This window comes from Triplophysa rosa, linkage group LG2, assembly GCF_024868665.1.
Source record: "Triplophysa rosa linkage group LG2, Trosa_1v2, whole genome shotgun sequence".
In the NCBI taxonomy this organism is placed as follows: domain Eukaryota; kingdom Metazoa; phylum Chordata; class Actinopteri; order Cypriniformes; family Nemacheilidae; genus Triplophysa; species Triplophysa rosa.
Window position 1 is genome coordinate 25,993,907 of NC_079891.1, and position 21,093 is coordinate 26,014,999.

The 21,093-nt window shown below is 39.5% G+C and overlaps 1 protein-coding gene across 12 annotated transcripts in view; it reads left to right on the top strand.

Annotated features, from left to right (window-relative positions):
- arvcfb (ARVCF delta catenin family member b) overlaps positions 1–21,093 on the top strand; it is a 218,596-nt gene that overhangs the window by 111,821 nt on the left and 85,682 nt on the right. The window contains exon 1 of one of the 12 annotated variants that reach the window (XM_057350870.1): positions 6,498–7,111. The exons of the other annotated variants lie outside the window; for them this stretch is intronic. Within the exon in view, the coding sequence (XP_057206853.1) occupies positions 7,088–7,111 (24 nt within the window). The 5' untranslated portion in view covers positions 6,498–7,087. Of the gene's footprint in view, positions 1–6,497; positions 7,112–21,093 lie in introns of those variants that run through there. 12 annotated transcript variants of the gene reach the window in all.

A 21,093-nucleotide genomic window follows, 5' to 3' on the forward strand; every position in this document is an offset into this window, starting at 1 on the left:
AGTAGTATGTACAGGTATGTTCATATTGTGAATGCTTTGGTTTAGAATACTGCAATATACAGTCTTTTTTATGTAAATGTGAAAGAATACAATCGATTTTTTTGAGCCTTCAGATACATCTGCAGGTGTTAGATCATATCACTGGCACACTGAATACCTTTTACTGAGACTGGGAGATTCTGAGCAGATTCTGATGCCCACTGCTATTCATATTCTACAGAGAGCTGCTTGGACCACTCTCATCTCTATTGCACAATCCATCAAATGATTAATCCTCTGAAAACTAAAAAAATATATATAACAGACTTTTCTTTCTAATCTTTTTTTTTCTTTTGTCACTTCTTTCGAATGCAAAAATAAGCATCATCCTTGGGCTTGGGCGATATATGTTAAACATTTATATTTTTCAACCGTTCATGTTATTTTGCACTTTTGAAAGTTGATTAATTAAATTGCATGAAATTTTTCTAATATTTATGTCATAAATTTCTAATGTTTTTTATGTAAATTATCTTTAGGCAGAATTACATTTATTATGTATTTATATGTTAACACTGCAGGATTATACAAAGCTTTATTTACCTAGTAATGTAACTTCAGCACATCAATGAAGTCATGCTAAATGAAACAAGGACTTTCTAAATGCTGGTGATGAATTGATGGGGATGTATAATCTGATTTGTTCATAATATAGTTGGTCAAAAACATTAAGATTAGTGTGATATTTAGAGCTGGGTATCGATTCTGATGTTCCGATTCAATTCGATTCCGATTCAAAAGCTCTCGATTCGATTCTCGATTCGAGTCAATGATTATAGATTTAATACAAATCCTATAGATATTTCTAAGAAAGATCAGTAAATATCACATTACAATGGTGAATTAAAAAATGAAATGAAGAGCCACAAACATGTATATTAGACTTTAAACATACTTGGGTATATTGAAATAGAACAGGTTATTTTACATTTAAGATACAGTATAACAAACATTGTTTCACAAAATTAACTGTAAAGAGGGGCTGCAATCATAGGATCCTCTGCCTTTTATATGAAGGTGATGATAAATTTGACGACACACCCGCATCCGCCATGTTAATTAAGCAATGAATGAACGATATGCTCCCTGTTGTAACATCCACCCGTTGTAAAGAGAAAAGTGATGGATAGTAGTAGCAATAACATTCACGTTAATGAATGTTAAGTGCTTGCGAAAATATGAAAGAAAAAAATCTATTCACAGCTTTTGAGAATCGATATTGAATCGACCGCATTTAAAAAAAACGATTAATCGATTTTTCGATTTTTTTTTGCCCAGCCCTAGTGATATTCATGTTTCAAATTTTATATCGCCTACAAAGTCATCATTGTAAATATTCTATTGCCCAGCTGTAATTAATCCTGTTAATTGTCATGAGTCTGTAAACTGCATGGAGTCTTAAGAGTCTACAGCAGGGCTAGTCAATTGGCGGCCCGCCTTAACTTTTCAAATAAGTGGAGAGACTCGAAGAACGGTGTGCTTTAAGAAATGCACGTCCTCCTGAGACGCCATATCTTCGAAAGTCCAAAACGCTGCTACATTCAATACAAGTAATTCCTGCGGCTCATAACAATATATTGAGGTCTTATTGATGATACTTAATGTTATTTACAATGTTATAATCGGCAATCCAGAGCCACAGGCAGTCGGTTTGCGGACGCCATAGGTCGTGTTCTAAATGCGTTTTGTACCCTTGAAAGTAACTGCAGGAAGGGTACACCACGTGAACGGTTGTCTCATTTAAGAGAAAAACTGTGTTGGTTTTATTACTGCATTCATTATGTATGATTTAAACGGTTATATTTACAAAAAACAGCTGTTCATTTCTCTCCAGAACTCGCACTACAAAGGCGATTGGACATGAATGCGATTGGAATTCACATTTAGTGTCTTGCACAGATCAATTGATTCCCTTATAAGATGCCAGTTTAACGTAACAAGGGGCAGGGATTACTTTTGTGTTGAATGTATTAGCGTTTTTGACTTTTATTGATTTGACTCTCATTAATTCGACCAAATATCTCCATAAACATCTTCTTGAAAAAAACAATGGCACACAAATCTTGGATGTAGCCTATTGGGGGACTGGGGTGAGTAAATTAACAACTACTTCACTTTTGGGTAAATTAACGCATTAAGGAATATAAAATACAACTAAAAAGACAATATCCCTTTGAATTATATGATGAAAATGCAAAAATACTGGATTCAATAATTGGTGCATGTTTAAATATAAACCTATTGGCCTAAGTACCTGTCAGGAATGGAGGTGGAGAAAGAACCCAAGCGCAGGCAGCGGCAATGACGGGGTTAACAAAAATACCACCTCCAGGTGCTCACCAAGGGGCAGAGTAACGAGACAAGACCGTCTGGGTGACAGACAAAACACAGAGCAAAATAATGAAAACAAAATAAAGGGCAAACATGAAAGAACAACAACAGGACTAGGGTGGGACATCAAAAATAATAAACATGGGAGGGGGGTGGGGACAGACAAGGGTTCATGGGAGGAAAAGTCTTAGTCCCTGATTGCGCCTTAGGGCGCGGAGTTCTGGGGGACTTAGGGGGGAAAGTCCTGGGGGGGACCGCCGACCAAGGATGGGCGCCGGCTGGAAGGCCGGCTGGGCCAAGCTAGACGCCGGCTGGAAGACCGGCTGGACAGGGCTTGACGCCGGCTGGAAGGCCATCTGGACAGGGCTTGACGCCGGCTGGAAGGCCGGCTGGACAGGGCTTGACGCTGGCTGGAAGGCCGGCTGCACCGGACTGTACGCCGGCTGCACCGGGCTTGACATCGGACTGGACACTGGACTGGATCCCAGCTTGACATCGGACTGGACACTGGACGGATCCCGGCTGCACCGGACTGGATTCTGGCTGATCACCGGCTGGGATGCCGGCTGGACCGGCTGAGACACCGTCTGGGCAGCGCTCACCGGCGGCTGGGCAGGGTTCAGCATCCCCCAGGACGTGTGGCCAGCTGAAGAGAAGTGATGGGGAGCCCGGCTATCTCCGCCAGCCCCGTGAGAGGCTCCGCCATGGACATTCCTCTGGACTCCTCACGATTCATCGCGAATTGGACCTGGTCCACAAAGCCCAGGGGTCTCAACCGCGGCACATCTTCGCTGGCTCGAAAGGTTCATCGAGGCAGCTGTTGAAGATTACCTTCGATTCTGCCTCGGTGAACCCCGAGTAGCGCGCGGTGGACAGGAAGTCCATGGCGAAGTCCTTCACGGGGGTCCCCCTCTGGCGGAAGCCAAACAGGACGTGAGCCTGCCGGCTCCTGAACGCCTCGTTCGACGACTCCATGCTGCTGGAGGTGGAGAAAGAACCCAAGCGCAGGCAGCGGCAATGACGGGGTTAACAAATAAATACTTTATTTGACCAACAAAACAAAAACCCACAATGGGGTGCAACACGGACTGGACTAATTGTAAAAAAAGACAGAATAACTAAACTTACACGACGTACACGGCACTGAGGAACAATGCAGCAAGGTAACATCCAAACAAGACAAGGTTTACTCTTGTTAGGCAAAACCGCACACGACTGTCAAGACAGGAACAGGTACAAGTACATACAATGACCGAGCAACAAGACAATGAAACATGAGGGCATCTTAAAGGGAAGACATGAAGGGTAATCAACGAGGGCAGGTGGGAAACATTAGACACGGCAGGGAAGCAATACATGAAACGAGAGGGGTGGAGCCAACGACACGAGAAAGCACATGGAATGTCAGAAAGGTAAACACCCCATGGCTTCTTACACTAAACATAAGGCTTTGCCACGACTCTGCCACAAGACCAAGAAATCCATGACAAGATAAAGCAGAGTCGTGACAGTACGTACCAGCAACAAAAACAGTATAGGAACAAAATGCAATAAATAACAGAAATACAAAATAAAAGAAGAAACGAGGACACTCGAGGACACACACAAAACTGGCTTGCATCCTATTTATACTCTTGGAATCTGGCCTTCAAAGAAAAGTAGTTGAAGACCCCTGGTCTACAGTATAAGAGTTTTGAGAATGAAGGTCTTCAATGGCATATTCTCATCATACCAAAAGAACTGTCTTAAATGACTGATTCACAGAGAGAATTATGGACTCATATGTTTAAAATAAGAATCCCTCATTTTACGAGACCTCTGAGCCACTCCAGGAATGTGACCCCTTCACTCGGCATGTTCATATATAACCAAACAAGTCTGTGTGCTGACCCTCTCATTGGGAACATAAATTAAAACCATTTGAAGTGTGTAAAATGCTCTCTCTCTTTTTTTGGACGCTCTGACACACTGACATATATAGATGAGTTCATTTAACAACAACATCTCTGCTTGACATGTTGATTGCAAAATATTTATTGGTACTCATTTTATCAGTATTTTGTGTAGTATTTTAGCAGTACTTAATGTTTTTAAGTAGTTTAAACATTTACTTTGGCCTAATGAATGTGAACCTCCTAGCCCGATCTCTCAGTCTGACGCAGATCATCATATTAAGAGTTGCAATTGAGTTAATGCTACTGTATTTTTTTGTTGTTTCTCTTTATTTTTCTCTCAGGGTCTCATTAACCAGGTCTCAGATCGACACCTCTGTTATGAAGAAACTCAATTTTTGACATTTTTGTATTAGATCATGCATGTCAGGAGAAATCATCTTGTTGTTTTTTCCTTGTCTAATGTCATCGTTAGACAGGAACAAGTTCTGATGTTTTTTTTTAAGAGTATTTTGTTTGAACCGTAATCAGCGCTTGTTCGCAGCGGTAGCGCATTTAAAATTCGATCTTTGCCGAGCTGCCACCTTTCAAAACTTCTAATGATGAAACTCATTACTTTCCAAATCTGGCAGCGCTGCAACTCAAGCATTGTACATCCCCCTGCGCCAGATGCTTTTTAAATATTCTGTACTCATACATATATTTACGAGACTCGAACAGTCGCATGTGCATTGCGTATCTAGCTTTTCCTCACTTATTCATTTCATTATCTATTGTTTCCTCTGTATCTGCAGCAGCCGATGTGAACCATTCATAGGACTCGGATAAGTTTCAGTTTATGTATTTATCAACACTTTTTCTGTTGACATGTTTGCATGGTTCTGTGATCACCGCTTCTAAAGTTTGTTTGGTGTCAGTCTCTGTTGTAGTTAAAGAAACATTCCTAACGTGAGGCTGACTTTCAGACAGACTGCGAACAGATTCAGGCTGTTACTGCTAGATAAGACACATGCACTTCAGCATGGGCGTGTGTTTGTGCAGTCTTTTGGAGTTTCAGGATCAGGTTTTAATGTGAAAGATGCAGGTGGGTGTCAGATTTACTTCGTCTCCTTTGCTGGCACGCAAACGGAGGTGGAATATTTTTTATGATGCTTTATTATGATGCTGGGGGCTTATCCGCAGTAGCTCTCACACGTGGGCCCTCTTGATGTAAAAGTGTCCCACAGAGATCCGGATCATTTTCTCAGTTTGCGTGAATCGCTTGAGGCATTAAGGACCGATAAAAGGAAAAATGTTAGGGTAAAACTAAATATAGATAGTAAAATAAATATGTAAGTTAAAATGTACATGTGAAATTTAATATGTGTGAAGTTTTTACCTTTGTCTGAAGTTTAACTTTATAATAATAAAAAATTACTTTCCAGATGAAAGTCTAGCAAACCTAGAAAATAAAGTATCCTTTTTAATGCTATATTTATCTAACAAATGCAGTAAATGTTTTTCCTTTTTATTGTTGTTCCATTAATATTCCCATATATTTCACAAAGGTTTCAATGAATTGCTTCTTTCTGTTTTACCCCAATAGTAGTTGAAGAGTTCATTTGTTAAAACAGATATCTAAAAATGTTCAAAATGTATTGTGCATTCCAATTAATATCAATCAAACTGTTGGGCTGTTTTGATTAAGCAATGATAACTAAAAAAAGTACAGCTAACACAATAAAAATATGATAAAACAATAAAACATTTTTTTTTTGCAAATAATCTCTTCAGTTTATAAAGTAGCCAAAAAAGTAATGATGTTTAGACTATTCCTGCCTGCCACCTAAACCTCATTTGACCCCCCTGGTGTAAAATACCCACCCCTGAACTCTCCATCCCTCCTGCTTTGTGTTTAACCCATTCACAAATCTTGATTAAAATTCTTTCTCACTATCAGTGAAATCATTCCTCAACTTCTTTCCTTCCCCCCCCCCCATATTTACCAGACAAAAGGACAAAAGCAGAGAGAAAAGAATAGGGCCAGAGAGAGCTTGCATTCTAAAAAAAGTGGGGAAGAAAAACAAAGTTTTGTGGAGCGTTGCCCCCCTCTCAAGGCCATGCACTTTTGGCATCTCTCTCTCTCTCTCTCTCTCTCTCTCTCTCTCTATCTCTCTCTCCACTCCAGCTGCGTATGTCTGTCAGCCCCTCCCCCCTTCGTCTGATCCCTGTCTGCATAGATGCTCACTGAAGAGAACAAGAGTACAAAACTACGCTGTGAACACGGTACAACCGCCTTCTGGGAAGAATCTATTCACTGGCACCCTGCTCACCCTCTCTACACCCATTCCCCCCCTCTCAGGGGTTTTGTTCCCGCACCGGGCAACTTTTTTTCCCTGTGCGAGCTGTTTTGTTGTGTCTGTTTTTCGTCTCATCTTTCGAATTCCTGACTTCATTAAAGGGCTATTTCTTAACACGTTGGACTGTCAAGAGCATCTCTCAGAACCCTTTTGAAATCATTATCCGCACCAACGCATGCAGCATCCTCACTCGGCGAAGGTGGAGGTGGGTTTTTCTCTCCCTGAGAGGATTACGAGCATGTGTTAGAAAGAGCGTGTGTGAGAAGGAGAGAGAGAGAGAGAACACGCAAGGAGCCGAGAGACTGTGTGTATTTGCGCATGTGACCGTCGGGAAAGGATGGCTCTGTGGCTCTGAGCTGCCTCGGCTCTCACAGGACGTACTCGCATAACAAGGAACGAAAGATTGGCTGACAAAAAAAAAATCACTCACAAGAGAATACTGTTCTCCTTGCGTTTTTCCCAGAGGCTTAACCAAACAGGATTTCCATGATGCCGGCTGAAGTGAAGCAGGTCAGTTTTACGATTCACTTGCCTCCACGATGCCTTTTTTACTCTCTTCTGTTATTTTTGTAACGGCTTATAGCATTGTTCAGTTTTCCAGTTGTTTGATGGTTGAGTTTAGTTGAATACGAAATTTCTCAGCCTGTGGAAGATCGTGCTTTCATTCTTTCATATTCCCGACATATAGTCTGTTTTGATTAAAAGTATCAAAGCTTCTGCTGCATGCAGAATACTGAGTAATATCTCATGCTACATACTGTCAATATTCATTCTGATCGATTTTATGTGGAGTATTCAGTATGGATCGCTTTCAGAATCTTGATCCACTTGTAATTCAGATTCAGTCGAGAGTGTAGTATAGCTGTCAATACATCAAGCAGCACGCAAAATGCATCTGACAGTTAAGCTGATGTCCTGAGCAAGGATGTGAATGGGAAAACATAGATTGATGTTGACATCATTTAATGATATGTTTGAAGTTGCTCCTTGATGAAAAGAACCCAGAATAGATGATTTAGTGCCTTGTGGACATCCTCCCTTCCTGCCCTGCGCTGGACTCATCAGTGGTCACCAACTATTTGTTCCCTTTGTTTTGGAGCTACCACATTGCCTGGCAAAGCAATGAGGAGATCAAAGGAATGTGCTTTTTATCTCCATGTTTGTGGAGATTTTCTAAAGACGTCTTCCCGTAAGAGCGCTATGTCATCCGCTGCCGTAAAATTATGCCAGTTTAGACAGTTATTACCCATACGTTGCGGATTTTTAACAAAGATGGGATGCTTATGAAAGAAAACAACAGTACGCTAATGGATTTCTGACAGCGTTGAGTTAAAACAAACTGAGAATTCCTTGTTGTGGAAAGACATTCTGACAAGCATCTGCTTGGCACCGTTAGTCTGTTAACGGTCGTCTCACGGATGACTGGCACACAATCTATAGTGGCAGTTTATTCAACAGTAAACCCCCCCATGCACACATTAAGCAAAACAAAGTCTGAAGGCACAGAATTTGTAGCGTCTCTGTCCAGAAACCCCCCACAGGACGGACATTCCTGTCATTCTTAGAGGTTCGTTGATGCTATATCTAACCTCAGCAAACCTCCATTCTCAGCAGAGCGTTCCTTAAGACTGGCACCTGCTCCGTGAGGTCAGACGTGTCACAGGAGGGCGTGAAGATCCAGAAGATCTGCTTTCTATCCAGTGCAGTTCATGTTGTTGTCTGTCATTTTGGTGGTTAGATTAAGCTTGCGGGTTTGCAATCTCAGGGTCATGACCCCACATGAGGTCAGCGGATAATGAGATTATTATGACCTGTATTTTATGATATATTTTATGAATATATTTTTTAAATATATATATATATTATGCAATTATATATATATATAAATATATATATATAGTATATATATATTATGCAGATTCTGTTTGAGGATCAAAATATTGTGATATGTACCACAACAGGATATAAGAGATCGCTCAAAAATTAAAATTCTGTCATCATTTACTCATTTTAAACCTGAATGATTTTCTTTCCTCTGCAGAACACAAAAGAAGATATTTTAAAGGATGTTGTTAACCGAACAACAGTACCCATTGACTTGCATTGGTTTTGTGTCCATACAATGGAAGTGAATGGGTACCGCCATTGTTTGGTTACCAACATTCTGTAAAATATTTCATTTTGTGTTCGGCAGAAGAAAGAACATCATACAGGTTTGAAATGACAATAGGGTGAGTAAATAATGATAGAACTTTCACTTTTGCGTGAACTATCACTTTAATGTGACAACACATTTGTTGCAAAAGGCAAACTTATTTGTCACGAACTCATCCATTTGGTTACATTCAATCGGATGCCAAACTATATTTGATATAGAAGAAATGAAGACATGCACTTTCAGATACAGTATAAAGGTCTATTCACACAAGACCCGCTGTAGCATTCAAAACATTGCTTAAATTTATTTTTATATATATTTTGCTTTGCAGTGCTACTAAGTTGGCAACAGATAGCTTGTGGATGCCATTCATCTACAATACACATTTCTACGAGTGAAATGTATTCATGTTTACACGTGATGCTGACATGAGTCTGGTGAGGAAATGCTTGCAATGCCTTTTCTTAACCGACATCCACTTTGGCTGCTTTACAGTGACTTCAAGTCCAGCAGAGATTACCGTCCTCAGCCCTCAATTACCGTGGGGTTGAATCAGTTTGCCCAAGTCTGCCTGCGTTAAATATAAACGTCTGATACTTCAGTCGAGGGTGGCAGCGCCATTACTGCAAAAGAGATTTAGCCTCATCGCCTGTAGACAGAAAATGTATTTCTTATTTCAAGCAGCCATTCGTATTTCATTTAGGCTTAGACTGCTGAAGTTGTATGGTTGTCGCCAAAGTGATTATTTCAGTTTCGCTTGCACATTTCCCAAAGTTATTTCACTCTTTTCTATAGGACAAATTGGATGTGTAGACTCTGGTGAACTGCTTTAACCCCCATTAGCTCTGAGGTTCTTTTCTATTCCTCTTCATTCACCCTCCTATCTGAAAATGTCTTGCTTTTCTAACAGATTCGCCATTCACTGTACCATGGTGTGAATTGGTATTTAAAGACAAATTAGAGCAGAAGAAGCTGGATTGTGGTTGTGAATGGTGCTGAAAAGCTCAATGACCCAAAAGATTTCTGGGTAATGGTGCTGGTGGTGCTATAGGCCCCCAGGGGGAGTCTGACTGCTGTGAGCTTAAGCCACACTATCCGGTCCGTTGGGCGGGGAGGGTGCGAGAGGGCATGATGAAGGGGTTCAGATGTCTCTGTTGCAGCTGTGATGCCCATATCAGGGCATACCAGAATCTCTGGCATGCTAGAACAAAGATCTGCTTCACCTCTTGAGGTTGAGTGGGTGTCAGGGCTGTAGAAGAGGTGATGGTTTCAAAATAACAGCTTGGACCTACAAGCACTTCACTTGGCTAAATATCATACTGACGTACAAACCTTTCTGATCCCATAGCCCTATTAACTATTGCAAAAGGCATATACCTGACAAATAGGTGGGTGATTTTGAATAAGCAGTCCAAGCTCGGATTGTGTTGGCTCTCGGGAACCTGTGTTACACCGGACATGCCGTGAGAGCTTGGTATGATATCAGGAGGTCAGTCACATTGCGTTGTCCAGTAACCCATTTGGCATGCTGACAGTGTGCCCGATATAGACTCGCCTTGCTTGCCTGCGTTTTCTCATGCAACACACACGCGCAGTGTCACCATCTGACCCCTCCATAACACTCCTGTCAAACTGCCCGTGCTTCTTGGCCTCTCACTCAATCTTTTTCAGTCAGACTCCCTCTTACTTGGATGTCTGTTCTGTCGCTCTGTAAGCTGTTTCTGAATGTGTTAATGGAGAAGCTGAATCTCTATTAGCATGAATCGTTTAGCGTATATTCTCCTCCATGGGTCTGTTATGTTGTATTTATGTCTCATAAAGCATTGTTATGGCAATGAATTATGTTTATGATTGTGTTTCGACACGTAGTGTAAGGCAAAGTGAGTTGTATTAATTGTTGGTGTAATAATAACACACTCATTAAACTTTGGAATGACAAATAAACTATGGCATTTATGTTATGACTAAAACAAATCATGAGGTGAGGTGAAAATAATATAATATAAATATAATAAAATAAAATATAAAAAAGTAAAATAAAAACAAAAACAATAATAAAAAAATAAATAAAAGAATATAGTAAAATAAAATAATAATAAAAACATTATTTATATTTTATTAGTAGTAATATCTTCATAGTAGTAACATTTTGCCTAGAATGTGCTATAATGTTCTCTTGGCATTTTTTCAATCTTCTGTATGAGGTATTCCTATGCTGGGCTGTTATTGGGTGTTTTTTTCTTTATTATTTACTAGAGATGCACTATATAACGGCCAATAATCGGTAAAGGTCGATCTAAGCAATTTTTCACACTATCGGTTATCGGCCGATAAAAAGTTTAAAAACAGCCCATGTTCAGATCCTTTATATCCTGTCAATCAAAAGAGGACAGGAAAATGTGATGAATTTGTTCTCTGTAAATAGGAATGTTAAGAAACATCACCAGTTTGATGTTCATTATTAATAGTCATTATATCAGAATATCAGACAAGTTAAGAAACTTTCTGTATCGGCAGATATCACTCGGAATAATTGGTTATGGGGATTGCTGGAGAAATATCGGTGCATCTCTATTATTTACTTAGTCATGAATTTCAAAAAACATTTATTATTCATTTCAGTTTCAGAACTATAGAAATAAATATCAATAATTTTTGTGTTCAAAACAAACTTCAAACATTTATACAACTTCAGATAAATATGTTTTTAAGATCACGATAAATATTGAATTCAAGTGAACCTAAACCTTTGAACTCTAGTGAACGTTACTCAAGTGAACTTTGAATTGCTTCTTAGTTTTGAACACAATCTTAAAATCTACCACCAAAGAAGGAATATTTTGCAGCTTGCTCTTTCCCCGCTGAAGCATTGCATTGCAGGGAAGCTAGTCCTCTCTCTCTCACACACACACACACACACACAGGGGCACCGCTGTGCTTTTCCAATGCCTGTTTACTCAGCCCCTGTGTTCTGTTTGTTTGGTAATGTTTCCTTTCCTCTTCCTTGTTAGGTGGACCATCCCTCCTGTAGCTCTCAATCTATTTGTATGGAAGCTGGTGAAAAAAGCATAGTAGTTTAGATTAGACCGATAACACCCGAACAATCCTGTCTGTAAACATAAAGGGCAGGAGGGGAGAAGCTGATCAGGAACCAGACAGTGTGTGTGTGTCCTGGAGGATAACAAGTGACGACACAGGAATAGCGGGAATAGCCCCAGACCGCTATCTCAGCCTGGGTTATCCTATTCAGCTCTGGTGTATCTCTCCTCATCTCTAGGGAATAGATCGATGAAGAATGTATCAGAAGATTGTTTTCTGTGTTAAGGATAAGAAAAACTACATACCAGAATCATCTAGTGAATATTAAAGTGATAGTTCACCCAAAAATTTAAATTCTGTCATTTACTCACCCTCTTGTCATTTCAAACGTGTATGACTTTCTTTCCTCCGCAGAACACAAAAGAAGATATTATTAGAGAATGTTGTTCTTGCAAGTTGACTTGCATTGGATTTGTGGCCGTACAATGGAAGTGAATGGGCGCCGGTGCTGTTCGGTTTCCAATTTTCTTCAAAATATCTTCTTCTGTGTTCTGCAGAAGAAAGAAAGTGAAACAGGTTTGAAATAACAAAAGTTGAGTAAATGAGACAGAATTTGTTGGGTGAACTATCGCTTTAAGTAGACATTGTGTTATAAGGCAGGTTTCAGGTTCTTTTGAGCCAAATCAGCCCCATTCATTAAGTCATTCAGTATTCATGTAAAGTCTTGTGTACAGCTAAATTGAACGCATTGGATTGTAAGAAGAGACGAGGCTTGAGATGCATTTTTAAAAGTTTTGAACTTTTAAGACTGTTAATTTGACATTTATTGACCGTTGATGTCCATCTGAATATGTAAGCTGTGGCGGTAGTGCTGTAGAGTAGAGAGGATAAATTTAAAGGTGCATGTTTTTCTAGAAGGTTTTATTACGGGAAGCACAAAACTAGTAGATCTTATAAATCAACTAGTCAGTTGTTGACCGTCTTGACCTCTCTGTAGTGTGTGTGTGTGTGTGTGTGAGAGGGAGAGAGAGAGAGAGAGAGATAGAGAGAGAAATGAGTGAGAGAAGTAAACTGTAAGCAAAGTCAAAGTGTGCATTTGTGTTCAAAAGTGCATGAAGCAGTATTTGTTTTTATATATAAATAATGGCTGTGATTGGCTGGGGGGCAGCCAGTGGGGCTATAGGAAAAGACGGCAAGGTGCATATGTAATACTTTTGCTTGGTGTGCCATGGAAACAGGACTGGATGAAGAGCCCTCTGCCCCTGGATCTCATGATTAATGACACTGGCCCGCTGGATGCTGGCGGACAGCATTGTACCACTGCGTGTTTGCTTTTGTTTCATTAGTTCACTGAGAGAGCGGGAGTCTTTTCAGGCCGTCAACTGAAATACACACGCATACAGGCTAGCCTGGCTCGGACAGTCGTGGCAGCCCAAGCACGTGCTCGAGAGAGAGAGAGAGGATAAATAATGATCTACTTGTGAAAGAGACACTGATATTGACACCAGAATAGATTTGATATTTTTATCCATATTGCAGTATTTATACAGCAGAGCTGCTGCTAAGGGTAGATATTTTGTATACAATATAAACCGCTTTGGTGAATGTGCTTCACTCAGAAATCCTCTCAGACACATTGAAACCATTGTAAATGCCTCAGATTGATAGACTGACTGCTTGCCGTCCTTTTAAAGACATTATCCCACCATTGGCCGCAAGGATTGATTAAGAGCTTCAATGCAAGTTCATTTCACCCCCCCCTTATTTTTCCATTACATCCCCTGCTTCTCAGTTCACACTTGTCCTTGTAAAGAATTTCAAAAGACTTGAGGCTACGCTGATGGTTATGTATAGACTACGTAGATCGGCGCCCTGATAAACTAAAAGGTCCTGGGGGGCGAGGTCACATCTTATAAACCCCACCCCTTTGTAACCAGCGTCTACAATATTGTGCCGGATTTAAAAAGGTAGCACATTGCCTCCGGTCGACAGAAAAAGCATTTTGTGCCACTTTCTGGTCCGTTACATCTGCAGCTTTCTTCACTTGATTCTTTATCCAACTTGATGTTCTGTAGTAGGGGGTATGGGGGTTGACTATTGATCCTGAGGTCTTGGTAAAGGTCTTTCCTAATATACTGACCAGCTTCATCCAGCTCAGTTCTGCCCCTTGTCAGGAGATATAAAAGCAGTTTGCGCTCTGTGAAAGGTGGCTTGCTTGGTTGTCCATCATGCCATCTGTCTGTGATAGTCCTGAGGGATTAATGAGGTCTTTTGACAGCTCTTTAGCATGGTGCGGTCACCACAGACGGATGGTCAAAACCATATTGACAGATTAGCGCTAAAAGTTTGGGGTGCGGTGATGCTTTTCTGGATGTCTGTGTGTTTGTTCTTGAGATTTTCACACAGTCTTGTTGTTATGGTGTTACGGCAAACATGCAGCACTGTGGTTATATGTGGTTTAATTCCCTTATGTGTCTAGTGCTTCTCATGATACATGTAGGGATAGTTTACCCAAAAATTAACCAAAAATTCTGTCATGAATTACTGATTCTCTAGTTGTTCCAAACCTGTGTACATTTCTTTTTTGAGTTGAACACAGAGAAAGATATTTGGACGAATGCTTGTAACCAAACAGTTCTTGGACCCCACTGACTACCATAGTAGGAAAAATGACAAATGGTAGTCAATAGTGCTCCAGAACTGTTTGCTGTCCTACATTCTTCAAAATATCTTCTTTTGTGTTCAACAGGACAATTTTTTTGTCTACTATGGTAGTCATGAACTCAAGTCAAGAACTGGATATAAGCATTCTTCCAAGTATCTTTCTCTGTGTGCATCAGAACAAATATATTTATACAGATTTGGAACAACTCGAAAATGAGCAAATGAAGAATTTGATGAGTAAATTAAATAAAACAGCTTTACAAAAAAATGCATGTTTTTTTACATTACCGTTATATGTTAATTCATGACAGAATTCATTTTTAGGTGAACTATCCCTTTAATACCAGAGTGTGGATTTTTTTCTGTGGAATTCATATGTCCTGTACTTACACGCATCATAGGTTTTATCTTATTTTTGTGCTTTATATTCTCTCATTCAAGTTCATTTAAGTTGCCCGACAGGCAAGTTAAACAGTCGTTCCTCCACAAGCCACAGAAACAATAGTCCACACAGGATTAACAATAGAGCAGTCCTGCCGGGGGAAGCTGTCATATGCTGTTAGATGTATTTGCACGGGATTGTTACTCATGTCGTTCGTTTCTGCTCAAAGTGTATGAGTCGTTTGTTTCACGGGGTTCAGGAGGAACAATAGTGCAAGGCACAGCTCTGACGCTCCTTTAAGAGTTATTTAATGAACCTTGAAGAGATGCGCACCTCAGTCTGGTGTTGCTCGGCTAAGTGCCTTTCAGTTTTTGTCAAACATGCTTGGTCTTGCATCACTGTTCAAGTATTACTATTACTTTTTATATTAATATAGGCAAATTACAGATAAAAAGAACGGGATATTTAAAAAAATTCTAAGCGTTTCATCTGACAGATGATAATGGGAATCTCATCAATCAAGTCTCATCTCATTTTACACTAAAGGGGGACGAGAGCATCCTAGAGATTAAGGGAAGGGTCTTATTTCATTTGGACCTGCAACTGCATAGCAACACGCACACAAAAACATGGAACACTTTATAAACGCTGTTGCAACACCCTGGCAACCCATGTGTTGTGGTTGCAACTTTGCATGGGCAAGCGTCCTTCACATTACCTCTAAAACGATTAAAAACATTGTTGTATTCAAATCGTTTTTTTTGCCGTGCATTTGATTTCTTTAGGATATTTAATGTTCAGTGATGTACATCATGTACTGTGTGCGTTTTCTTGGTTTCTGTGAAGAAACAGGGAAAAACTTTCATCTCTGCTGCCAGCCACAGCTTAAAGATTTGACGTCGAGATGACACTGAATGAAACCTTGAGATGAAAGGAAATTGTTGCCATGTATATAACAAGCATTTTCTCGCCAGGACAGAGAAACCCTTCCACCTCACCGTATGAGGCTCGTATATCTCCACTTGATTGTTTATGACCTTCAAATGACATTATAGCCTCTTTGATCTCAGTGAGGTATGCTTTATGTCTCTCTCGGCTTATTGTTTGTGGTAACCCACGGTGAGGCAAGCCAATCCAATGCACTCATTTGGCTGTCCAAAATTAGAGGTTGAGTACGTGCTTTTGATTGTGTGAAGTTCAAGAGGCAAATCAAGAGCAATATTTTGACTCAAAATGCAGACACATGCAAGATTGAAGCCATATTGAAGTTCTCAGTTGAACAAAGACAGTTCACTGACCTTCAGTTTCTCTCCCTCTATGCAGTTCACTGACCTTCAGTTTCTCTCCCTATGCTTTAAGCGCAGAAAGATTTAATCCAATAAGATTCCTCCAGCCACTCCTTCTACATCTGCTCTTCCTGCTTAAGGTGAGAGACAGAGATTGAGACCTTGCTGATCTATATTAGTTTGTATTACCAAAGAGTGTAAAGAATTTCATTTATTATTACTTTACACCTCCACCTCTCTTCTGCCTCAGCACAGACCTGTATTAAACCCACATTCCGTTAGAGGCCATTTGAAGCTAATTGAGGCCATAAACTCTGGTAACGGCGCTGCAGAGGAACAGCGTGACTGACCTCGCATGCACCGCGCGTCCGGCATTAGTCTCACTTGACTCGCCACCGTGAGTCATCAGAGGTGCTCATTTCCTCTATGGTCTTACTTCCTTCAAACACACAGCAACCCTTTAGCTGGGGGTGGAGCTTAAAGTGAGAAAGCTTGGATTGGGTGCAAGCTGCAGAAATTGAATGAATGCTATGTAAAATAAAAACTTCATTAGTTAACGCCCTGAATTTGTTTATTATGTGTTTTCTTATTTAGCTGAAGAGTTGGTTATGGATGTGTAGCATCGAAGGAACTCCATTTTTGTCTTAAAGGGATAGTTTACCCCCCCCAAAAAAATCTGTCATAGTCATCTACTTTTGTGATTTCTGTGGAACACAAAAGAAGATATTTTGAAAAATGTCTCCTTGTGTCCATAGAATGGAAGTCCATGGGGTCTCGCGGTATAGAAATTGCGCATTCTAATGTAATAAAAACGCAATAATACATAACCATAATAACGCTTCATTATGTAAGGTCTTTATACATCTCTGAAGACATAGTTATGTATATTATATTGCATTTCTGTCAATAGATCTTCCTTTATATCATACATTGCACCTTTAACTGTAATTGCATGAATAAGACAATACATTTTTTTAAATGTCTCCTTTTTTGTTTCACAAAACAAAGATATACACTACATGTCTAGAATGACATGAGGATGAAATGACAAGATTAAAGATGACAGGATTTGAATTTTGGGTTAACCATCCCTTTATTAAAGGCCTTTAATAAAAACCCAACATGCAATTGGTTCAGTGTCTTTTCATCAAGGCACAAATTGAAAAGCATTGTGCTTTTTAATTCCCTGTTATCTGATGTGTTTTATCCTACTCTTTCATTTGATACAGTCCTCACGATAGCATTGTGTTTGTAGCCAGCGTATTGTGTTTGGCTCCGTCGTTATCAAAGTGGCAAATGGACCATCCCGCGAACGATGCCTGTCCCCGCATGGCTTTCTGAGAGCCTTTTCATCATATTTGCTTTGGTCCACTTCTGTGACAAAAGAACACACTGTTCAAGCACATACCATATATTGATTAAAAAAGTTGAAATCCATTTTGAAGCATCTTGCATATTAACATATTCCAGTGTAGTCATTACGGAAACATAAAGGATGCCTCATTTCTTTGATTAGACCCAAACAGAGAAGAGGCTCTTTGGAACGGCTATAAATGAATACATGCAAGGCTAAAGAATGAATAATGAATTATAAATAATGCATAGAGTTAAGCAGGCAGAGTAACATGCTAGCACCTCTGCTGAGGTACACACAGTCCCGACAGGTTTGCGCTTTCCCGCTGGAGGTCTGCGATAAATGATTACAGCTGTCAAAAAGTGTCTTCTGATTGGTGCACTGCACTGGGTTCTTTAAGAGGTTTCCAGTTTATTCAGATCTGAGGTTAATGGTTATTTTAGATTATAATTATACCGGCCCTCCTGATGCATCAGTCTTTCCGCCATAGTGCTGTTATCTTATTAAGTTAACATAATTATGTGGCTGGGGTCTATCAGTATCATGCATCATACAGTGGAGATGGATTATTTGTTAACTGTCTGTGTCATCAGTGGTGTCTGTAATTTTTGCTTTGGCATTTAATCTCTGTTTAAAACATAAAATTGCAGGTTAATTGCAGGTTAAATATGTACTTATATTTAGGTGGGTTGAAGTCAAATGACATCACACTAACATTTCCATTGAAATCTGACTAGACAGCTCAACTTACTCATTATTATATTTATTAGTTATTATAAGCTTTTGTGAATCGAGTTTTGAAATAGTGTTTTTATGTACTTCATCAATAACTGATTTTTGTTTATTTCAACCCAATAAGTTGCAACTTTAACCCTGACACCTTATATAATTTCTGTTTTTTGATTGGTCCGAAGGAATTAAAGGTCCTATGTGTGAATTTTAGCGGCATCTAGAGGTGAGGATGCAACCAATGGCTCACTCCACCCCTCCCTTTCGAAGCACTACGGTGGCGGACACAGGACTAAGATGTCATCATGTTTTCGCTTCTTTGCCGAAGGAGATCATGTATTTGCCAAACGAGCTCAGTAGAGCAGTTTTTTTATATAGGGCCACTGTAGAAACAACATTATGAATTCCATGCACCCGCGGTGTATGTACTAGATAGAAATAGCTCATTCTAAGGTAATAAAAATATAACGCTTCATTATGTAAGGTCTTTATACACATCTGAAGACAGAGTTATGTATATTATATTGCATTTCTGTTAAGGGTGTGCAAAGCAGCCGGTATTTGTATCTGTATTTGTATTTGTTGAGGGGGGGAAAGTATTTGTATTTGTATTCGAGTAAAATTCAAAATAGGCGTAAAAATCCAATTTTTTTGCGTTACACTTCTAATTTACGTTATAGTGTACGTAAACAGTAGTGATGGGAAGTTCGGATCATTTTACTGACTGGGATCTTTGAGTCTCGTTCAGCAAAATGAACGAATCTTTTTTCGAGTCATATCGTTCATTTCGTTCATTTTAGCAAAATATAATTAAAATGTTACATGTTACTTTCCTAACACATCTACTACTTATGCAAACGTTGATCACATTACAAACAATACAAAACTATAATGCTATAAGAAACAGAAAAGATTAATTCATTGTTTACCTGGGTCTTTAGTCTATGATTAGCTCACCACACCTCTTATCTGACAAGTCCTCAGGTTTGACTTCGTTCATCACGTGACAGCGTCGTAAGCTAAACCAATGCAGTCAGAGCCGGAAAGAGAATTGATTAGTTCACCTCTCGAGTCTTCGGGTTTGAATCGTTCGTTCTTCTTGAATTCCAGTACAGGACCCATAGAATGTTGCGCAATGCGCATGTGCGACTGAACGAATCACTCCCTAAGACGACCAGAGGTGGGTAGAGTAGCCAAAATCTTTACTCAAGTAAAAGTACAAGTAACTAGAGAAATTGTTACTCAAGTAAAAGTAAAAGTCACTATTTTAAAAATTACTTGAGTAAAAGTAAAAAAGTATGCAATGAAAAAACTACTCAAGTAGCTAGTTACTTAGTTACTTTGTATCTGATTATATAGGCCTACTACATAAAATTAATATTAAAGCCAATATTTCAATATTACATTTTAATCAATATTTTTAATTATCATAAACAGATATCTTTGCAATATACTAGAGAGACTAAAGAATAGACAAACACAGAAGAGACGAGCATTTCTGTAAATTTCATCTAGTCCTGATGTCAATGTAGTTTACACAACTTATTTAGAATAATAGACCATGTCAAACTAAAGCATGAACTAAACTCAGAGCATTTCCTAAGATGATCTAGAACATCTGCAGTGCTCTCTTAAATGAAATACACATTTTTGAACAAAGCTCATGTTTTCTCGTGTTGTGTCACGTGTGTGTTGTTAAACGCTCTTACTTGTAAAGAAACAGTAAACAGTGAACCACACGCCCATCAACAAGTTTTCTTCCTTCTGTTCTTCAAATGTATATTTCTGCAAGCCCACGTCTCTGTGTCTGACAGGTAACGCGCATGTTGCTGTGTCTGACGAACAGGTCGCGCGGGTGCGCGCATATGGTGGGCATATATCATTGCTGGCAAACAATATGACACATTTGCAGTTTTGATTGTATAGATATAGATTAATATCCACTTCATCCAACGCTCTTTGTGTTCTGCGTGTTCTTAAGTTTCGCGCTAGGAGGAGTGAGTAATCCTGCTTCAGATGATTCAGATCATGCTGCGAACTGAACAAATCATTTGAACTGATTCATTAGCCTATTCAAATGGTTTTGCCCATTGTTCAATTAATGCTTTCAAAAGAATCGACTCAAAAGAATCGATCACTCGGGAATGCGAAAAAACGCGTTTTAAAAAGCATATTTTAAAATGAAGGAACGAAGGAACGTCACGCAATATAAGTTATATAACGAAGTAAAAGTATAGATTTTCTATTAGAAATTTACTCAAGTAAGAGTAAAAGTACACACTTTTAATTTTACTTAAAAAGTACATATTTTCCAAAATGTTACTCAAGTAAATGTAACGAAGTAAATGTAGCGCGTTACTACCCACCTCTGAAGACGACTCGTTCTTCCCGGGTCACATTAAAGATTCGTTCAAAATGAACGAATCGTTCAAGAACGACCCATCCCTAGTAAACAGTGCGAACATGAGAGCACCCGACTGCAGACGTCAATAATGCTGCGTAATGGAATAATCTCCCGATCAAACTCCGCTTCCCGATAGTTATAAACTGCCTCCAGAACCGGCATGCACTGCGGTCTCATGAGAAAACGCAGCTTTTTGATATAAAGTTTTTCTTGTTCCCGAATACAAATATTTTTTTAAGTATTTGTTCGAAATAAGTATTTGTAAAAAACACGCTATTTGTGCCTTTCCAAATACCGTATTCGGGTTCGGCTCCACCCCTAATTTCTGTGAATAGATCCTCCCAAAAATTACACGTTGGACCTTTAATTCATTCTCTAGTATTCCTTATAGCACACTGGGTTACCATTTGCTGCTTTTCGTCAAACAACATGTGACTTGAATGTGGTGTAGCAGAGCGGTTGACAACATAACCTGG